The sequence below is a fragment of the Acyrthosiphon pisum genome, chromosome X, assembly GCF_005508785.2.
Source record: "Acyrthosiphon pisum isolate AL4f chromosome X, pea_aphid_22Mar2018_4r6ur, whole genome shotgun sequence".
Taxonomy (NCBI): domain Eukaryota; kingdom Metazoa; phylum Arthropoda; class Insecta; order Hemiptera; family Aphididae; genus Acyrthosiphon; species Acyrthosiphon pisum.
In genome coordinates this window covers 53615019-53635323 of record NC_042493.1, presented here as the reverse complement: position 1 = coordinate 53635323, position 20305 = coordinate 53615019, and the positions used below count along the sequence as shown (strand labels likewise).

At 27.5% G+C, this 20305-nt stretch overlaps 1 protein-coding gene across 2 annotated transcripts in view; it reads right to left on the bottom strand.

Moving 5' to 3' along the window:
* The window catches only part of LOC100169440 (scavenger receptor class B member 1), a 132521-nt gene that overhangs the window by 23482 nt on the left and 88734 nt on the right, over positions 1 to 20305 (bottom strand). For both annotated transcript variants that reach the window (XM_029487159.1, XM_001947498.5), the window contains exons 2-4: positions 10372 to 10463; positions 6211 to 6374; positions 1248 to 1392 (exon numbers count right to left, since the gene is read on the bottom strand). In XM_029487159.1, the coding sequence (XP_029343019.1) occupies positions 1248 to 1392; positions 6211 to 6374; positions 10372 to 10463 (401 nt within the window). The remainder of the gene's footprint in view (positions 1 to 1247; positions 1393 to 6210; positions 6375 to 10371; positions 10464 to 20305) is intronic.

Here is a 20305-nt window from a genome sequence, read left to right as displayed (position 1 = left end):
ACATTTGTATGCAGTAATAATGTAGTGTTTTGTATATAAATCGTACAAAAGCTTTGAAGGAAATGAACAAAATATGAATTAAATAAAAAGTTAAAAAAAAAAATAATGTAGATGCTCTGAATGCAAATTATCCAAGAAATGCTGTGACGTACTGTGGTTAATAGAGGAGGGTATGGTGAAGGGGGTTCCCGTGGAAGATTTATTAATTTGTAGCGTAGAATAATATGGAACCTACATACGCCTAGTACAACACCACTTTAAATTAGTGAATTTACATACGGCGTACAGTAAAAACACGTGTATTATATCATTATTTCTCAAACAAAACTATAACATAAATATTGAACAATAAGTAGGCGTATAATAAATAATAATAATGTTATGCAAACATTTTTGCATCTCCTCCTATTATATATTTAAATGTTATCGAAAAGCGTAAAATACATTATATTAATATTATAAACTATTCAGTCTACGCCACACAGAGTAATTTATAGAAATAACACATAATAAACTGTACCTTTACATAATAAATATTATATAATAGGTATTATGTATTATACGATATAATGCTATAAAAATTAAATTTCTAAATAGATAATTCTCGGACAATTTTGAAAAACAATTATCTGTTTTACATAAAATAAAATAAATTAATGAGATTGTCGTAAATGTGTTAACTCGACCGTGCAAATGTCAATTATTATCACGAGAATAGATAATATTGTTTTTAGAAAATTATTTCCAATTATTTTAGTAATATTTAATAAGTAATATAAATGTAGGTACCTACTCAAACGCCACTTCTTATTTGTTAAATATTGTTTTATCGATGAAAGTGTATTTACTATAGATTTTATATGAATTCACCAATACCTACCAACTATTATAGTTATCATAATTGATAATGGATTAAAATTGAATGTACAAAAAACAATGAACAGGTATCATAAATAATACCATACTACATATTAATACATATAATAAAATAAATTATTGATCTTTCCATTATAATATATTTATAATAGTGTTTGAGATAAATAAGTATTATTACTATAAACGAGAAATAGGTGTCATTGAGACTGTCTTTACATTGTATAGTGTGTGTGTTGGGCGGGTGGGGAGAAGGGGTTGTTTCAACTTGTACATTTGCCACAACCGTTTTCGATCGACTGTTGACGTATATTAAAAAAAAAAAAAACACCGTCCTTTATAAAGGAGACGGGTAATAACTAAATGTCTAATACCAATAAGGGGATATTAGGAACGACGATGTGATCCACTTCGGGATCTCCGACGGACAAATTGAGATCGAAGTGTAGTTTCCTCCTCGGGATGTATGTTACAGTGTCATTGCTCTGAAACGTTGTGTTCGTGTTTTCCAACTCCTCCCTGTAAGACAAATCACGCACGAATTATTTTCATTCAAATTTTAAGTCGATAGTGTATTTTCATAAATTGGTTTTGGGGTGGGTGTGTTGACGTGTTGACGTACTATTACACTTTGGTTTATTTTTTTTTTTTTGTACCATACTTTGACTTTTTATTAATTAGGTCGCTGTAGTATAATCAATATTGAAGTAAAAAACCAGCCATTACTAATACGTTATAATATCGTATTATAGTTAGTGACGGACAAATATTATTATTTAAATACCGAATGCAAATCTACGTATTGAGCATCATATTAATATTACTTTACTATAGAAATGATTACTATCCAATACACTATAATATGTTATATAATATTATAATATTTATGGTTGGTTTCAGTAGTTTAGCAACAAAACTAGGAATGAGCTGCAGTCCTGCATCAGAGTGGGTTTTACCATAATAACTATACGATGAGTGTGTGACAGGAGACTATTACAGAGGTATCATCATCATCATCATCATATTATTATTATTATTATACATTACGATGACTGTATAATATACAGTGTTATAGCTAGCTAATTTAAATATGGTCAAATGCCAATCATCGTATTAAAGTATTCGTAGTATACAAACGAATTCATAGAAAGAGAGAGACTTAACATGGTAGACTACTATTAGGTATACCATAATTTTTCGAGCTATAATAATGACATATTGAAAGCTAATAAAAAAAAAAAACATGTTATATAATATAATATCATGTATATAATATAATATATTATTTTATGTTATATAAAATATACATATTGAACTTATACTCTGAAATATAAAATATTTTTCAAAAATATTAAGTGCTAATATGTATTTTGGTACTTAATATTTTTGTGAGAATAATACTTTATACTTTATAGTATATATTGTGTTGTGTTATTTCGTTCAATAAAAGTGATTGGTAATAAAATCGAATAAGTTTTATGAAAAACATATTTTGTCTCCTCATCGCTAAATATATTATATAAATATAATTTATAAATTATGGTTTATAATAAACAGATGCACGTGAAGTTGGCCTTCCGACTTCGTCTTATTAATTCAAAAAATTAGTCAATATTTTGTAAATTAATTACCAATAATTTTAAACTAGTTTTTAGAATTTTGAAATCAATATATTATTTTTCTTTTGCAAATTGTACAAGTTATATTTTACCCACCCTCTTCCCTCCACCCACAGTTAACAGTCAGTGTGGTAGCTTATACACAGCTGTATATTATATATTATATTATACTATAACGGCTGCGGGGATTTATTTTAAGGTTTTTATAATATTCATATACCAATTAGAGCTCAGATTATAATATTTAGTATGTATTTTATATTTTTTCTGGATGTACCCAGTACCCTATTATAAGTAAGCACAAAAACTCGTTCCATAACGTTGTGAGTAAAAATACAAAACTTTTTAATGCAAATATTTTTGCATAGACATTTTACAGTTTTTGAAGACAATTTTATAATTTTTAAATCCTATTTTACCTTTTTAACACATATTTTTATGTCCTACAAATTAACTTTGTTATTTTAGTAAATATTATATGTCTAATTACAATGGAAAACAAAATTAGGCTTCACGCAAAACAATATAACAATAAATGTTATGTACAATAAAAATCATCGATGTTGACTATTTCCTACCTCCAAATCCTTAATTACGTTAGTTGTTAGTTTTGAACGCAAAAGGTAAACCTAACTCGAACACTATACATATATATTATTATATATTGTCTGAAAATTCAAACTTTAAAAATTAAAATTTTAAAAGAAATAAGTTTGTAAGTTTGTCGTATACGTCTTGACGTCTTACACCTACATTTAATGTACTGCGCAGTGGCTCATACTTGGATTTAATGAAACTGCTGTGTTCACTACAGTCTGAATTAAATTAAATTTTATTTTTATTTCCAGTTTTTTTTTTTAACGAACATAAATCAAAGCTCGAGAAATCATCAATCAACCGTTTTCGGAAATCGGGAGGTACGAATTATTTCACTGGTCAGATCGAAGATACGCCGTATCTGATTTTCTGATAGGTTGTAAGTACCTGCATCGCGATCGTTTCAGGTAGGTATTTAAATTTTAAATTGCACGTAAATAATAATAATTAATAATTATTGTAAATCGTCACAGAGGAAACAAACGAAACCGAGTGACATTTGAAACCGTATGCTGCCGGTTTACCTTCCAACGGGTCGAACGAACATTGAACGTCGTTAATTAGACGTCGGAAGCAATTACCCGAAATTAAAATACCATTACCTGTACTACGTGCAGTCAGTACTTATAAACAATATGCACGTAATATTTATTAATTATTATATTTATTGTAATTCGATTTTTGAAATGAAAATAATACATAAAAACCTACAACGATGTTTACGGTCAAATCTGTAGACATACGCGTATCCTGCAGGCTTAAACCGGATCGAGTTGCATTAATCGTCGTAATTTATCGAACTGCACTGCACACTAAGGTTCCCGGGTTCAAACCACGACAACTATACTTGCGTCTCTGGTCTCGGGCCAATAGGTACATAATAATAATATGATATTATAGATGAAAAAAAACCATCGATGACTTCCGTATATACTGATGATACGGATATATACAGGTTAATCTTTAGTTTTTTTGCTAAGATTTTTCTGAAAAAAAAATGGTAAGTGCATATGGAAAAATGTTTGGAAAATATTATAATATCAAAAATAGTATAATGGTGCCACGTTTCATTTCCTACTCATTTCATTGCCACGATCCATACGGTCATATAAATATATAATAATAATATAACACGCTCACTTGGGTTTGATCGCACAAATTGGGTTCGTTAAGATACACGCGGACAAGCGACGACGACGACGTGTCGTTTATATTATTATGTTTCGTGTATAATATATGCGTATATAATATATATTCCAGTATCCATCCTACTTTAAACTTTGGCCCCGGGGCTTGGCTAATCCAAAGTACAGTTGTTTTTAGAGAACGTGATGTTTGCACCGGCCAACTGTCAAGGAATGTTAAACATTCAGTGGAGGTTAAGTGAAACTCGCTGAGTAGGCTCCCCTATATTATACGCGTATATATGTACCTTCGTACACGTGAGGACGTTTTATTATCAAAGCTGCAGGGGAGCGCGAGCATGAAAGTGAAATATTAAAACGGTTCACGCGGGTGCGATGCGATATAGGGGAAAAATAAATAAAAAATAATAACCATTTATAAAATATTGTATTATATATAGCGTGGGCGTAGTAGGTACGAGCATGGGTACCTGCACTCTGACCCTCTGTTTCGGGATTTAAATAAATTATTTTAATAAAATGCGAATAATTCATATTATTATATGACGCACGCACATTGTATTATTATTATTATTATTATTATTATTATTATAGAGCCGTATATCGCGTATTTCAGTTTTATTACATCATAATATACGGTGAAGAAAAGTTTGTAGTATCGAGCAGAATTCCGACGATGTATATATCCCGCAGATAAACAGAGAAATGTGTATACAAACTATTTTAATCACCATTTGTTTTGATTAACTTGTTATTAATTTTCAATTTTTAAAACGAATTTGGTATAATATCTTCAGATTAAATATTACCTACCGATTACAACATGAGTTATGAGCATTTTCAAACATTAATATTTTACATACTGATAACTCACTTAAAAATTAAAATATCGTAAAAAACCAACGAGAGGGCACAGATAATGTTGTTAGCTAAAAGTTTGATAATAGGTCAATTCATTCTAAAATCAAAAATGACAGCACCCTATTGAAACTAGCGAACGAAAATTTGCTATGTCGTACGTTTGTAAGACGGAGACAACACATGCGGGTACAACGTCCTCTTAAGACCCATCTTGTGCACTATTGTCTACTGAGTACTTGGACGTATATAATTATACATATCAAAGTGGTGCAGTAATACCAATTTATGTAATAATACCTAATTCTATTAATATTGACGATAGGCTCAATGATAACGATTACCTATATTAGATTTTGATCAAAACGAAAACATTTTAAAGTTTGAACAGATATTATTCTTATGTTTTGTTTATTCTAGGCATTGCGCCTAGGGAAAATTGTAATGTTTCCTTAGGCACAAGGCGAATTGCTGAAAATTATAGTAAAATACATTTTTCACATAATCGATTGTCGTTCTATTTTCATGATTAACAAAATATTTACCTTACCTAAATGTACTAACATGACAGATAGACAGGTTTAGTCATTTTTAGACATAATAATATAATTTTCGAAAAATGACGACTACTTTTAGAATTGATATATTTAGGTTTTTGAAACTGTATGCTATTTTAGTTTTCGGTTCACTTTCAACCAAATTGAAAATTCATATTTTATTAATTCATGTTGTTCTATTTCCTATTTATACTTTTAAAATTAAATAATTAGTTAACAAAATAGTTTTCTCGCCCTAATAAAATGACGTTCAAACATTTGGAAAGGGATGACAAAGGCCCTTTTCCTGCAGCATCGGTTATTTCAGAGTCCAGCTTTCTAAATATTATAATATTCATATTTTAACGGTATCTTGCACTTGTGTTCCTCTGTCAAATCATCAAAAGAAATACGAACTGATCAAAAAATCATGTAATATCAATATTAATGTATTTCGATAATAAAATATGTATAATTTATACAATTCGCATTTATTTTTCATTAACATTTATTCATTTATTGATACAGGAATATTTTATGATTAAAAAACTATAATATAGTGCCTGGCACCTGCCAACTTACCAATAAACATATGGGCCTACTTCTTTTACATCCAATTTTTCGTCTTCGCCCGCCAAAAATCTATCGGCGTTAGTCACGTTAAATATGTACACGTTGACGTAAACTTTAACCGGAGGTTTTTGCCACAGCTGAAACGCGTACGATCCTTCGACAAATTTCAATTTCTGAAAATTAAAAAGAAAACATAATACAATCGTTATTGTTTGCTGTTGAATAATGTATTAATTAATAATATCTTGCGATTGTTAGTCGTTGATACTGTTGACTATTGATGAGCATTTTATTGGGTCATTCGTACATAACATATACGACTTGCGCTACACAACATTTTGACCTATATTATATTGTACCAATGTACCATATACAGACTGTTTTATTTCCGAGTGAACTGGACTATTTTCAGGGTGATTAACCGAGCATGCTTAACACAATTTCCTCCTTAAATAAAGGAAGTGTTAGAATTCTAATTTTTGAAATTATTTGTTTAATATACATATAATTGTAAGTACCATATTTTTTAATTCTTATATTTTTATACTATTTAAGAAGTGTTCCGCGGAAAAACTTTTTTTCTTTACATCATAACCAGGTTATTTTAAATTGTCAAGGAGAAGGTTTTTTATGAAAACCTTTATGAATACATAGATTTAAATTTGTAAGAGTAGTTTCTGAGTTATTTGGTATAGAAAATATGATGAAAATATATGATGATTTGAAAATTTGAAAATTAAAGTTATTTATGTTAATCTATACTTAATATTATTAAGCTGAAGGAGTTTGCATGTTTGATCGAGCTAATCTCGGAAACGACTTGATAATCGTGTGGTAAGCGTAACTTTACGCTAGTTTTTCAAGTTTGCTATGCTGTGGCTGGCTCACAGATAAATTTCGTTTTCACCCATGAAAATAGAAAAAAAAATTCTATATATTATAGGAATGCCATTTATTACAGAAATATAATTTTAAAAAAAATAAATAAATAAAAAAAAATATGCTATAAACTAACCGGACCGGGACCACATTGCAATGGGATTATTTTTTAAGCAAACTAATATTTAATTTATTATTAGTTGTTCAAACGTATAACAAAAAGCAATGTCCTTATGTGATGAAAGTTTCAGAGATTGTTCTTAGAAATATCATGAAAGTTTAGAGAGTATAGTTTGAACCACGTTCGAAAATATACCGAGTGCTATATTATTCGATCCGCTACGGTGGATTAACCATCTCAGTCGAATTAGTTCACAAAGCGAGGTAGGTACTCCGATGCCGATTTACCCGTGTACACAAAAACCAAAATACATAATACTGATACAGCACCGTATTTTATGTTTGTTAAGTTCTTCCCAGGAGAAGTCAGGTTAAACAGCTAGTTTATTACAATTTCATAATTTATAAACATTTTCCGAGTATAATAAGTACTTTACTAAGTATAACATTTATTCTATATTTTATGTAAAACCATTATGGTATATTATACTTAGTCCATGAGGTGTAATGATTCGTGTAATCGCATCCTTAAATGGAATAAAAAGTATAAGTATTTAAAATTATAAGTGATGCGCTTAAAGAATACTAACAATTTCCGAAAATCGTTATTTGAATAAATGCATTTGTAATGATTAAATTAACGTGAGAATGATTATTGAATCACTGTGTATATATTAGGTATGAAGTTTAAGTAGCTACACTAATTACATTATTGTATTATAATAGACAGCCTTCTTTGACGATCCTCCAATCATAACTTTAATTTACATACCATTAAAAATACTATATAATATATTCGCGCATAGTACAGATACAGAAAAATATTAGCGGTGACAATTTTAAATTAAAATAATTATAGCTTGTCAATAGAAAAAAAATCATTATTAATAATAATAACATTATTTAGCAGTATTAATTGCAAACCATAACAAATAAAAAGCCAAATCGCTTTATATCCGATTTAAATCGCTGTATACAAAATGTAATATATTATTTACAGTGCGACGATTGCTCAAGAAAATTACGAAAATTTTTCTAGAAAAAAAAATTTCTAGAAATTTTTCATACATTTCACAGCGTGAATTTTCACGGACGAAAACTATTCCTTCCTTATAGTACTGATGGCGTATACTTTTGTCATCCTTTAACACAAAACCATTTTTAACTATATACATTAAAACTACATTATCGTGTGTGTTATAGGTATAGGTATATCATAGCAATAATTAATCCATAAACTGCATCGATATATTATTTTCTATCGTCCACCCGTAATTGTATTGTAAACCGAGCTCATAATATATTATCATTATTATATAAACACCCATTAATCATCATATTCAAATCGAGACATATATAGCTATATTATAATGAATAGGTAGTAGATATAAATTATAAATATTCAAATATAACGTAGGTGCGCACAGTCGATATTAGATATATATTTTCATCCTAACCACCTTAAGGTAATCGTCTAACGTATATTTATTCGAAATCAGCTGTTACGGATCTCAGACGTACAACGTATCAATTATTAATATCTCGTTCATCCATCTACAATAGTCGTCCGATACAAGTCTACAACAACTGTATATAATAATATAATATAGGTACCGGTAAGAAACCTCGAAACCTTGTGATGACGACAGATCAACTGTTGACGTTATGGTACACAGCGGTGGGTAATGTGTTTATTATTCGCGTGATAAATCATTTTTATGCTGTACAATATATAATAATAATATTTTTATACACTTATATGTATTGCGAATTAATCGAACACGGCTCTTAAGTTCCAAATGCGATAATTTTATTAGGTAGGTACCTCTATTATAACTATCGCAAAAATCAAGTCTTTAAAACTATGATGTAACAAGCGATAAAATATTGTGCAATTGTGAATTAAATATTTTCGAATATCAGATACCTAAGTATAAAATACATATAATGGTAATTATTGTACAACGAAAACGATTTATTAATTGATTGTTTAATGGTGAACGTCCGAGTGAAAGACATGCGGACCTTAAGTATCACTAAAACTTCAAAATCAAGGCAATTGGGAACGATTGGTGCGTAATTAATGATAAGTAACAATATTTCAAGAACAATATTAGTAATAAATCTAGAAAAAAAATTACCGTTCACGAGTCTGCTGTCGGCAATTAACATAAAGAGTAAAAAACACATTTTAACACCGAGCGTACCTAATATATATTGGGAATACGGTACCTATATATTAATACTTACTTAGAATATATTGTATGGGTAATATTACATTATAATGTTTAATACAGTATGAATAATTGCTCCTTGAGCTAAATATATACTATAGGTATACGGTAATGCGGAATTGTCTTTTAACCCTGTTTTTAATGTTTATATATCCTGCAGCTCAATTAAAAAAGGTCGCAGCGTACATATTATAATAGTAAATAATTGATTGCTTAATTAAATATATTTTATAAATACGTTGGTATTGGTACGGGTGTATATATTCGCGAATTCAGGTTTCACGCGGTTAATAATAGGTAGGTACCTACCTACCTATATAACATTATATTCAGTGCTCGTTTTGTGTGTGTTCGTAATTTATTTCATATCTACCTACTATAAGTAATAGGCATGATAATATATAACTATGGGGCGAAATCTATCCCCGAACCAATAAATAATAACAATTTCATAATATATGATATATTATATTACTATAATGCATATAAATTAAAATTGATTACTGTAATGATATATCTATATATAATGTTTTAATTAAACTTGGTTACCTATTATATATGTATAAGGTTAAGATAGATAAAAAATGCAAATAGGTTTTCCACATCATTTATTAGGTAGGTACCTATAATATGTTACATCTGTTCGACTTCATGGCCCAATTATTTATGTCTTTCAAATAAATTTAATCTTGGTAATGATTAAAAATAGTTTATAACACCATAAATATAAGTTATAACTCAGACTTTATCACAAGAGAATTTATTATTATTTATTTATAAACGGTTTTACACTTGAACATTTTTAGAAACAAGTTTTATATATTATAATTATCATTATTGGAGATAATTTAATAAAAATACTGGAGTAGCTATAACTATCACACGAAGGTAAATAATATCGAATTGTTTTATCTAAAAAGGAAATGTGTGCACTTACCGCTGATTTGATGATTTCCACCGGGTTGAAGAAAAATAGTGCGTACGAAATGATGAGAAGACCAAAGCCGCATAGACCGTACCTAGCGTTTCCTGGACAAAAAAAAAAATATCATTATTATTTATATAATATTATATTAAACGATAAGTAGTAAATACATGATTTTTATGTTTTATATATTTTTACTGTGCCAAGCAGTAACACTTGAGGTTTCTCGACGTTTCATTTTACAAAAAATATATAATATTATAACTACACTATTTTATTTTTCATAAAAGTGCATAGTAAAACGCATGACATGTTTACATATTCAAATTGTGATAACATTTTTAAGTTTTTGATTTGGATTTGTTGCAGTTTTTTTCTATTTAATTTATAGATGTTACACAAAATGTATTTGTAAACTCAAAACATTAAATGTACTAATTTTAGTTTAGGTAGGTACGTTAGGTTAAGAATTGTAAGCTTCCAGAATACATTAATAGAAGTTTATTTAAACTGCTATCTTCGTAATTGTTGGTTTATTTTATAAATTATTTCTACTTATAATATGTCATTAATTATTATAAAAATATATTTAAGATAACACTTATGTTTCGAATTTTATATGATGTTACTATATTACTAACATTAAAAACCTAAAAAAAGTCATTTCCTATCAAATCATAGAAGAATTAAAGAATATTAAAATAATAATTCCCTATTTTTTTTTTATATTTATTATAACCTAAAAATCTAGATATTTAGAACTACTTATAGAAGTAACGCAAATTTGTACCTAACTACCTATTAACAGTATTTTATTTCATGTGTGCGAAAACATATTAAAAATAATTTGTATTTTGATAAATTATTAGATTATTATTAAATTGAAAATTCTTATTACTTAGTCTAATGAGTTTTAAGATCTAATTAATTAGACATCTTTAACCAATGATATTGAAATTTGAGATATCTATGTTTATTTATACAAAATAGAGCGTAAATTAAACATATTATATACAATGTGCATGATGGAAGATGGAAACCACATTATTTTATTTTAAATTTCAAAATATATAACTTTAAAATATCAATATCTTACAATTACAAAAGTAATATTTACTCAACTGAGCAAGTATCATATTAAAAAAATTGGAAGCAAGTAAAAATAACCACTCTGCTATGCAGTCGGTGTCGAGTGTACTTCGTCATTGAGGAATAAGTCACTGTAATGTATGCGTTAAATTCAATGTTAAATTATTGTATACGAAATACTATTCTGGTTATAGTATGTGTGTCACACTAATTCTAAGTATATTTTTTGATATATTTATATTGCTGTCAAAGTAATTTATTTTACTACCTATTAATATTATGGTTTGATTTAATTATTAATAAACACATTACATATTTTATTATAAAATAATATTAAAATGTAAATAATAAATATAACAATAAATAATATTTACATCATTAACTTTATAGTCACCGTACCGACTTACCGTAGAACGGTGTGAATAGGTTCGTGGTAAAAATAAGTAATAATAATTATATTATATAGTTTTGAAAATGTTGGGTATATAAAATATAAAAATATAATTAAAAGTTTATTTATTTGTAAAAAAATTTAACTTAAATTAATGATTATGAGGAAAAGTGCATGATATATGTATGTGACATGACATGTATCTTTGATATTTTTTAATTGCTTTAATAACAACTTATAAGAAACCGAAATTTCAAGATTTTGACATAGTAAATATGTTCTGTCGATTAAATTACACAAAAAAATATAATCAAAACATTTTGTAAACATTTCAAACAGATATCATTTGTTATTTGTTTTTGAATTTCAACAAATATTTTACATATGCAAAATTATGATTATCCAACTTCGTAAAAATTCTAACCTTATATGCTCAAAAAATATTTGTAAAATTAAGCACAAATTTGTATTATTACATAATATATACTCATGGTTTTTTTTTATAGCCATTCTAAGTTCAAATGTTGATAAAATTTGTGAAAATTACAACAATTTGGAAATTATTGTGAAGTTCAAAATGTATAAACTATACAGTTATCTGTAGCTAAGTGATTTGTAGCTAAGACTTGATCAACATAATATTAAATTTTAAGCCTTGTATTAAACAAGGTTTTCAGAATATGTAAGTAGGTAGTTCATACTAGAACTAAAAAATGGAAATTAAATTGTTATGTTTTTATAATATATAAACTAGATTTTTTTAGTCATTTGAAATTAAAAATTTGGACGAAAATTGATATATTTTATATATTTTATGAACTAGGTATATATACAATGACATTTTCAAAACATTTAGACTAATTTTAAGCTCTTGCCTATAGTATAATAGTTTATATTTAGTAATTGTTAAATACTTAAATATTATCTAATAATACCTAGTAAGCAAAGTTAATAGGTACCTAGGTATAATAATTAATAGCAATACATTTTTATGATAATAGGCTGACTCCGTCTCCGCTCAGGATCATGTTTCGTATGAAATGATAAATATAATAATAAAATGTATTGAATTTAAATTTAGCACATCCATTAGTGATCTACTGAATGAAAAGTTATATTCTTCTTACATCTGTTCAGCAGGGTGGTCACCTAATTACCACATTTTTTTTTGCAATTATCAAGAAAAGTACTGAGAATTGTTTACTCAAAGTTTTAAAATATAAATTTTAAACTACTAGATTCACTCTTCTACCAGAAGGAATATGGAAATTGAAATGCATTTTTAATACTTCAAAAGGGCACTGATGAAACATAAAATAAAAAACTCACATGAGTGTAAAATCAATACATTCAATGCTCCGCTCAGAATCAAAAATAACTATTAGAGAAGCCAAAACATTGATATTAAGTTAAAATAGACTTTTTAGTTTTTATCAATATGGTATTTTTGTTATCAGTCAAACTATAACTTAAATATAAACTAATGATATATCATTATTATTTGTTCGTTGCTTATTTGATGTTCAAATTGTGAACTAGCTTCAGCTTGCAACTTCTGCAAGTTTGTTAATGCGAAGCTAACTAGTTTAAAGGATTTTAAATTTATACCTTAAAAATTCTGTAATTATATATATTATGATTTTTGGTTAGGTATATATTATTATGAAATTCGTTCTTTTTTAAATTTCCAATTATAAAATCATTATAAAAAAAAGGGTAAGTAATGAGTAATGACCGGCTGTCTGACCCTTATGGCTCCCCTTTGTAAACTCTAATACGTATGCGATCCAAACAACTGAAATGATTGATTTTCCCTTAAACTTTCAAATCATTTTCCGTAAAATAATATAAGCAATTTTAATTACATTGTGCATAACGACCGTTTAAGGGTGGAACGAGGATTTAGCATTGTTGCGGGGCGCCGCTGCGTGATAAGCGCAAAACAAATTTGTAAACCTTATATAATATTATATACATCTATGTACAATAATTTAGGTACATATATATATTATTATGTATTTGCGATATCAAAGACTACAAAATTCGTTTCTCTACACAATCTTATGTGTATATTATGGTTTCTCGCGTTCTCTTCTACCCAATTATCATTTGCAATCGTTCCCAGAAAATTAACATCGTGTGACCTCGATCTAACGATTATATTATGTATATTGTACTATAGTAACCTCTCGTTCCTAATTTTAACTATTTGTTTCCAATATGTATACAATAATCGACGTAATTGCTACGCGACGAGGAAGATATTAACGGTATTATATTTTCTTTGTTTTACATTGTTAAAACTATTGCACCGTCACACTCACACTTACGCACGCATACATGGTTTTATCACATACGTGATTATTATTATCAATTAAACAAAATAATAGTACACTACAATAGGTATAATATACCATAATATGAAGATAATATATCAAGTATTATATTGGTGATATCAAAAATCATTTATGAAACGAAGATGCATAATTTCCTCAATTTTCATATATACATACATATACGAGATCAAAGTTGATGGTTTTTTATTTCAATAATAAAAAAATTTAAGAAAATCGTCAAAGACATAAAATGATTTTATAACGAGGGATTTCCATGTAGGTCAAAAACGATTTAAACTCTTTGAACGAGTTGAAATTATAATTGATTGGCATTGAACGCAATTGGTCGTTACAAGAATGGCGTTCTCAATAATTGGAATTTATGTAATAATATGATTACATATTATATATTTTATCAATCGATAGAAGAATTGATAAATAGCACTTTGTTATACTATATACTTATACATTCATTTAAAATTCGTAATATTGTCGTCTACAGGTGTCCCTTCGTTGTGTGATAGTATAATAATATGTCAGTATAGTGTATTTTTTTTGGCAAATTATTATATGACTGTGATTGCAAAATGTTGGCACATAACAGTTTGTAGATGATATTTTTTTAATAATCTAATATAAAAATGTACTTACAGGGAGATTGGCAACCAATCATGTTCACCCTCATATTTTAACTTTCAATCGTTTATTCATTCAAATTTGGACTTTTGTGAACTTTTTGGTAACTATACTGTATGTAAAAACCCTTTAAGGAGTGTCATAAAGTGCACATGATTATACAATTTTTTTTAAAAACAAAAACCATTCTTTTTTGTTGCAATTCAATTGATGACGCAATGTTTTGCGGTAATTAATTATTTTTAATTATCGATTTCCGTTATAATTGTGTTTACAAATTTCAATCGTTTTTTGCCAAATAAAACGTTATTATAACGTTTGCAAGCCCTGGCTTAATTTATATTTTAAATTTATGGACCTTACTTTGGATGAAATATTCATTATATAAAATGTCTAAAAGAGAGAAGCTTAAGTCCGTTAGCTTGTCCACCTGTGAATATTAATTCATCAAATATACTCTCCCGATATTATATACTTAAATCATAAATTTCAATGTACCAATATAGCTATTATAGCCTATAATAGTCCTTTACAAATCACCACTTTTTATAATGCCCATACCCATTTGTATATCCCGTTTAAAAAGTGTCTTGTTGTGATACAAACCTTTTTTTTCAAACGAGAATAAACGAATTGAAAATTACTGTAATCTATAATTAAACTTTTAGCACGTTTTATAATTTATAAATATTTTTTGAGTAATAAGTGCTTGACTTAATATTATATACATATTTACAATTATTATTATATGTTTATGTATATCTTTGTATTACCATCTAAACCTGTTACTGTAGACTATGATCCTTAGTCAAATAAAATGTAATAACTCAGAAACTGCTCGTTATAATTACGATTTAGTTACATCAAAAAAATCATCTGATTAACAATTACAGAGAAATTATAAGAAAATAAATTATTGTAAAAAGTAAATTTTTATCGCTAAAAATTATTGCTTGGAAAATTAATCATTAAATATAAAATAAATAATAAATAATTATTCCCAGTTACTTAAATATGTAAAAAATCCAAATTCAAACAAATACATATCTAATTAAATGATTAACTATGGACGATCATGCTTGGCGAATCGGCATATATTATGCACTCGATGGTGTAAACGTGGGTTTATACGCGATGCAATAACTAATAAAATGTACTAACCCCGGAATGATATGATTAAAACGATTTCAATTATTGTTTGGAGCGAAAATTAGAAAGACCACGGCAAGCGTGGTAATTCGTTCGAAATTTACAAGCGAATTTACATGTAATATAATGTATACACAACATAATATTACAAATTATTATAACGATATCGACGTTATACGATTAATACGATGAAATATTAAAACGCATGCACCTTTGCATTTATACACGTAATAATATTGTAATATGCATTAGCTATTAAATAATGTGTGATTAATTAATACTATAATAGGTATGTAAATTATGCACGTTCGCACAGGCATACCGGATCAATATAGAATAAAAATAAACATAGCATAGATAATGAGTTAAGTAACGAATATTGTGGATTTTCATTGTGTTTACTAAATAGTAAAATAAAGCAGTAAAATCACACCGACGTATATACAAGGTGCAACAAAAATAGCATATAAATGTTACGAACTAACATGTAATAACTTATGTTCTGATAAATATCTAATTTTGTCTTCAACATGTAATTATACTAGCATTCATCATATATATTAACTAATGATTTAAAAAAAATGATTTTAATATAATAGTTGTAATATATAGTTGTTATAGTTAATTACATATTTAATTAACATTACACCATGTATATAAGAAGTTAACTAATAATATATGGCAACAGTGACATTAAATTGCACCGGTGCAGGAGGGCACGTCATCTAAAAGATATTTTCTTCGACATTTTGGTAATCAAATTCGCCGAATTAACGTTAGATAACAAATATTTAAAAAGTATAATAATGCGTAAAAGTACATTAAACCAATTCGTATGATACATAATATATAATATAAGTGTGAAACAAGGTAAGATTTCATTATAGGCTAGGCCGCATACAGCTGTAACGTCCTATCACTTTATATATAATATTGGTGCAAATACGATGGTTCTCCCGACCCCTTGAGCAAGATAAAAAAGCCAATTTTAATTTTCAAATTTATCAATTTGATTTTATTTTTTAAACGTCTGTGTGGGTTTTTTTTAAAATACGCTCCAAGTAGGTACGTTACATTTCCTATACGGTTTGTTGAATCTGTCTCGTAAAAATATACTCGTTATTTTGTTTTCTTCATTAAATGTTATTAGCCAAATCAGATTTTTTATGAAAGTGGAGTTGTCTTCTTTTTGACCCCTTCATGTTTAATACTATTACTATTAGTATTGTATTATATATATTAATATATTATATACAAATACTCACGTTTACGCTAATACAATTTACAAAACAAATGTAATTTTTATAATAGATAAATAAGTTAGCTAGTTAGCATATTAAAATATTTCAGTGAAGTTACGCTTCATACAATCTAATGTAAAAACGATCGCATTTCAATTTTCAATCTTTTACATTTGATAAAAATAAATGAATAAGTAATCATTTTTCATCTACTTATACACTGTATGATAATATAATAGTATATGAATGCATACAATTTCCTTTCACGCAGACTCATAATTTAAAAAAAATTATATAATATAATATATTTGAATACAAAAAAGTAATCATAATAATTATTATCTTGTCTCTTTAAATGCGTTTTCGAGTGTTGTATTCGGGCTATTATTTTGAATGTTTTTTTTTTAAAGTATTAATTCAACACAGCGTATACTATAATTATGTGGAATTCGCGTATAGATGATATCTCTAGAATTAAGAATGCTAAGCACTCTTGCTGCAGCCTCGCGAATTGCACCTAGTATGCTTATGTCACCTGCAAACGTTTTGAGCGATATTATTAATACTGCGCCACGTCATAGAGTGAAAGATACCAATATGATAATATTATGAAGGCAATACAGTTGTGTAATTTTAGGCTAATATTATGGGAATTATTTTGTGGATAATAATTTGTAATTTGTTTTTCAACAATAATGGATTATGTGTTATATTATTATTATTATTAAATGTTCAAGTATAAATAATAATAAAAGTTACATAGTTAAAAAAAAAAGTTAGCTATTTGGAATAAACTGGTTGATACATAACGGTACTCGCTATATGCACCTATTATAATTTATAGGAGTTATAGGTACCTATTATAATAATTATAATTTTTATTAAATGTTTAATACTGTATAGCTATAAATTATGTACCATAATACATTATAATCAAATAATGGGTACCTACTGCACGTCTTAAAAAAAATAATAAATCTAAAAATGTCTTGTCAAATCATATAATATTAATATCTACGCGGTGGCCGGTGCAGGTATTATGTGACATTGCACTTGATTTCGATATAAATATTGTAACATAAAAATTATATTATTATTATTTAATAAAATGAATGCAGCACCGCCTCATGTTTACGGTATATTATTTAAGTCTTCGTCGTCGTCCAAAGAGGACATTTAGAACTCATAAAAACTTATGCGCGTGTTAGTACACGTCATATCACCTACATATTATGTTATATATTATATAATAAGCAATAACACACAGCGTGTGAGATATTAGTATGTCGATGGTTATACCTATACCGTATTTTGTTACCCGACACGCGTAACCGGCGGCAGATTAAGTCCAATGTCAATAATGTTTTCGTCACAACTCGGCAGACCTATGTACGAATGAAATACACGCGTGTTTTATTGGGACAGACCGTTTGTATAAGTATAATATAATGCCGGTGACAACCGCACTGCTAATAATTGTATTTATTATACTATCGTTTATCATTATTATATACCTAGATAATACCGAAAATAGAGTTGTGTAAACGCAAAAAAAAAAACACTCAAATTTTTGTAATTTCTTCCAAACGAAAATTCTAAATACGATAGTCTTTTAAAATCGGTGATGCATACAACTGATTTATATAATATACAAGGTGATTCACACTACAGGTTACAGCTTGTCTCTATTTTTTTTCATTTGATAATATTAAAATTCTGATTTTTGAAACTTATAAATATACCTTACCTAACTATTTTTTCAAATTCTCGAGACTTTTCATACTACTTAAGGATACTTTAGTGGTGTTGTAAAACTTCTGTTTTTCAAACGAGAACCACCCTTTTTTTATTGGAAATTATTAGGTAAGTGGATAATTAATTTTGATATACCTATTTAAATATTTGAACGTGTAGTTTTCTGTTAAAAAAATCTTTATATAGGTAGGTACCTACTATGGTTTTCAAAAGTATAAAATACATGTTATATTGGATCTATCATATATTATATATATATATTATACTTCGACCAATTTTAACGATTTATTATAATATTGATATTAATTACTACAATTTTCAATTCACATAACCATCACATATTCCAAACCCATTATCGTGGACCTATTATACTTAGTTAGAACACAAAGTTAAACAACTCAAAAACTATTCTATTTTCATTTTAACTACTATTTTGATGCGTCATTATTTTCAAAAATGTATCCATTAAAAAGTTTATAGAAAAACAAGGAGGTTTTCTCATTTGAAAAATAAAAGTTTGCTATCTCTACGGAAAACTTTATAAATAGAACAAAAAATCTTAATAATTTGAAAAATATTGTCTTCAAAAATATATTTCAAAATTCTAAAAATCAGATTTTGAATAACTGCATTATTGAAGAAAAAAGGGGACGATCATGCTTGGTGAACCATCCAGTATAAAAATATTAAAAAATAATAATTATGACATTTTGGAAAGTAATAGCATACAAGTATTAAAATATTACAATAATTAAACGCAAAAACGTATTCGGAAAAAGAATAAAAACTCAATTGGGTACCTACACTTTGAAGTGTTGTCAAAAACATTGCTCCCTGCATGTCTTTTCAATCAAAATAATCATGATCTTCGTTCTACCTATGTATTAAACCATGCAAAGGGCGCTTTAATTCGTAGGCCTAATAAGTATATTGTCTTCTTTTTAATGTTCTTATATAATTTTATTTAGATATTATATACCTACATATTTTGTTTGCGCACGGCGTGACGTATGTGTAGTGTGTACATATTGCAACAAATGCATTTTCCAGTTAAAAGAGTAAATATCACCCGCACAGCATTGGGCGGCCGGGTTTTCTCGAGATAATTAACGACCGGAGGTGAAACATCCAATAGCGGTTTGATAAACGATCGTGGTCGGAAAATCCAACAAGGCGTAAACTGAGTCGAATCAATACTTTGGTAGTACATTTTTTGTTATTACCATTGTGCTATTTTTATGCTTAGGTGTATATTATTATTATTATTACTATTGATATCTATGTATTCGCATAACGTATATACCGAACCACAACTGTACCGACTATGTAATACTAGGGTATTACTACTA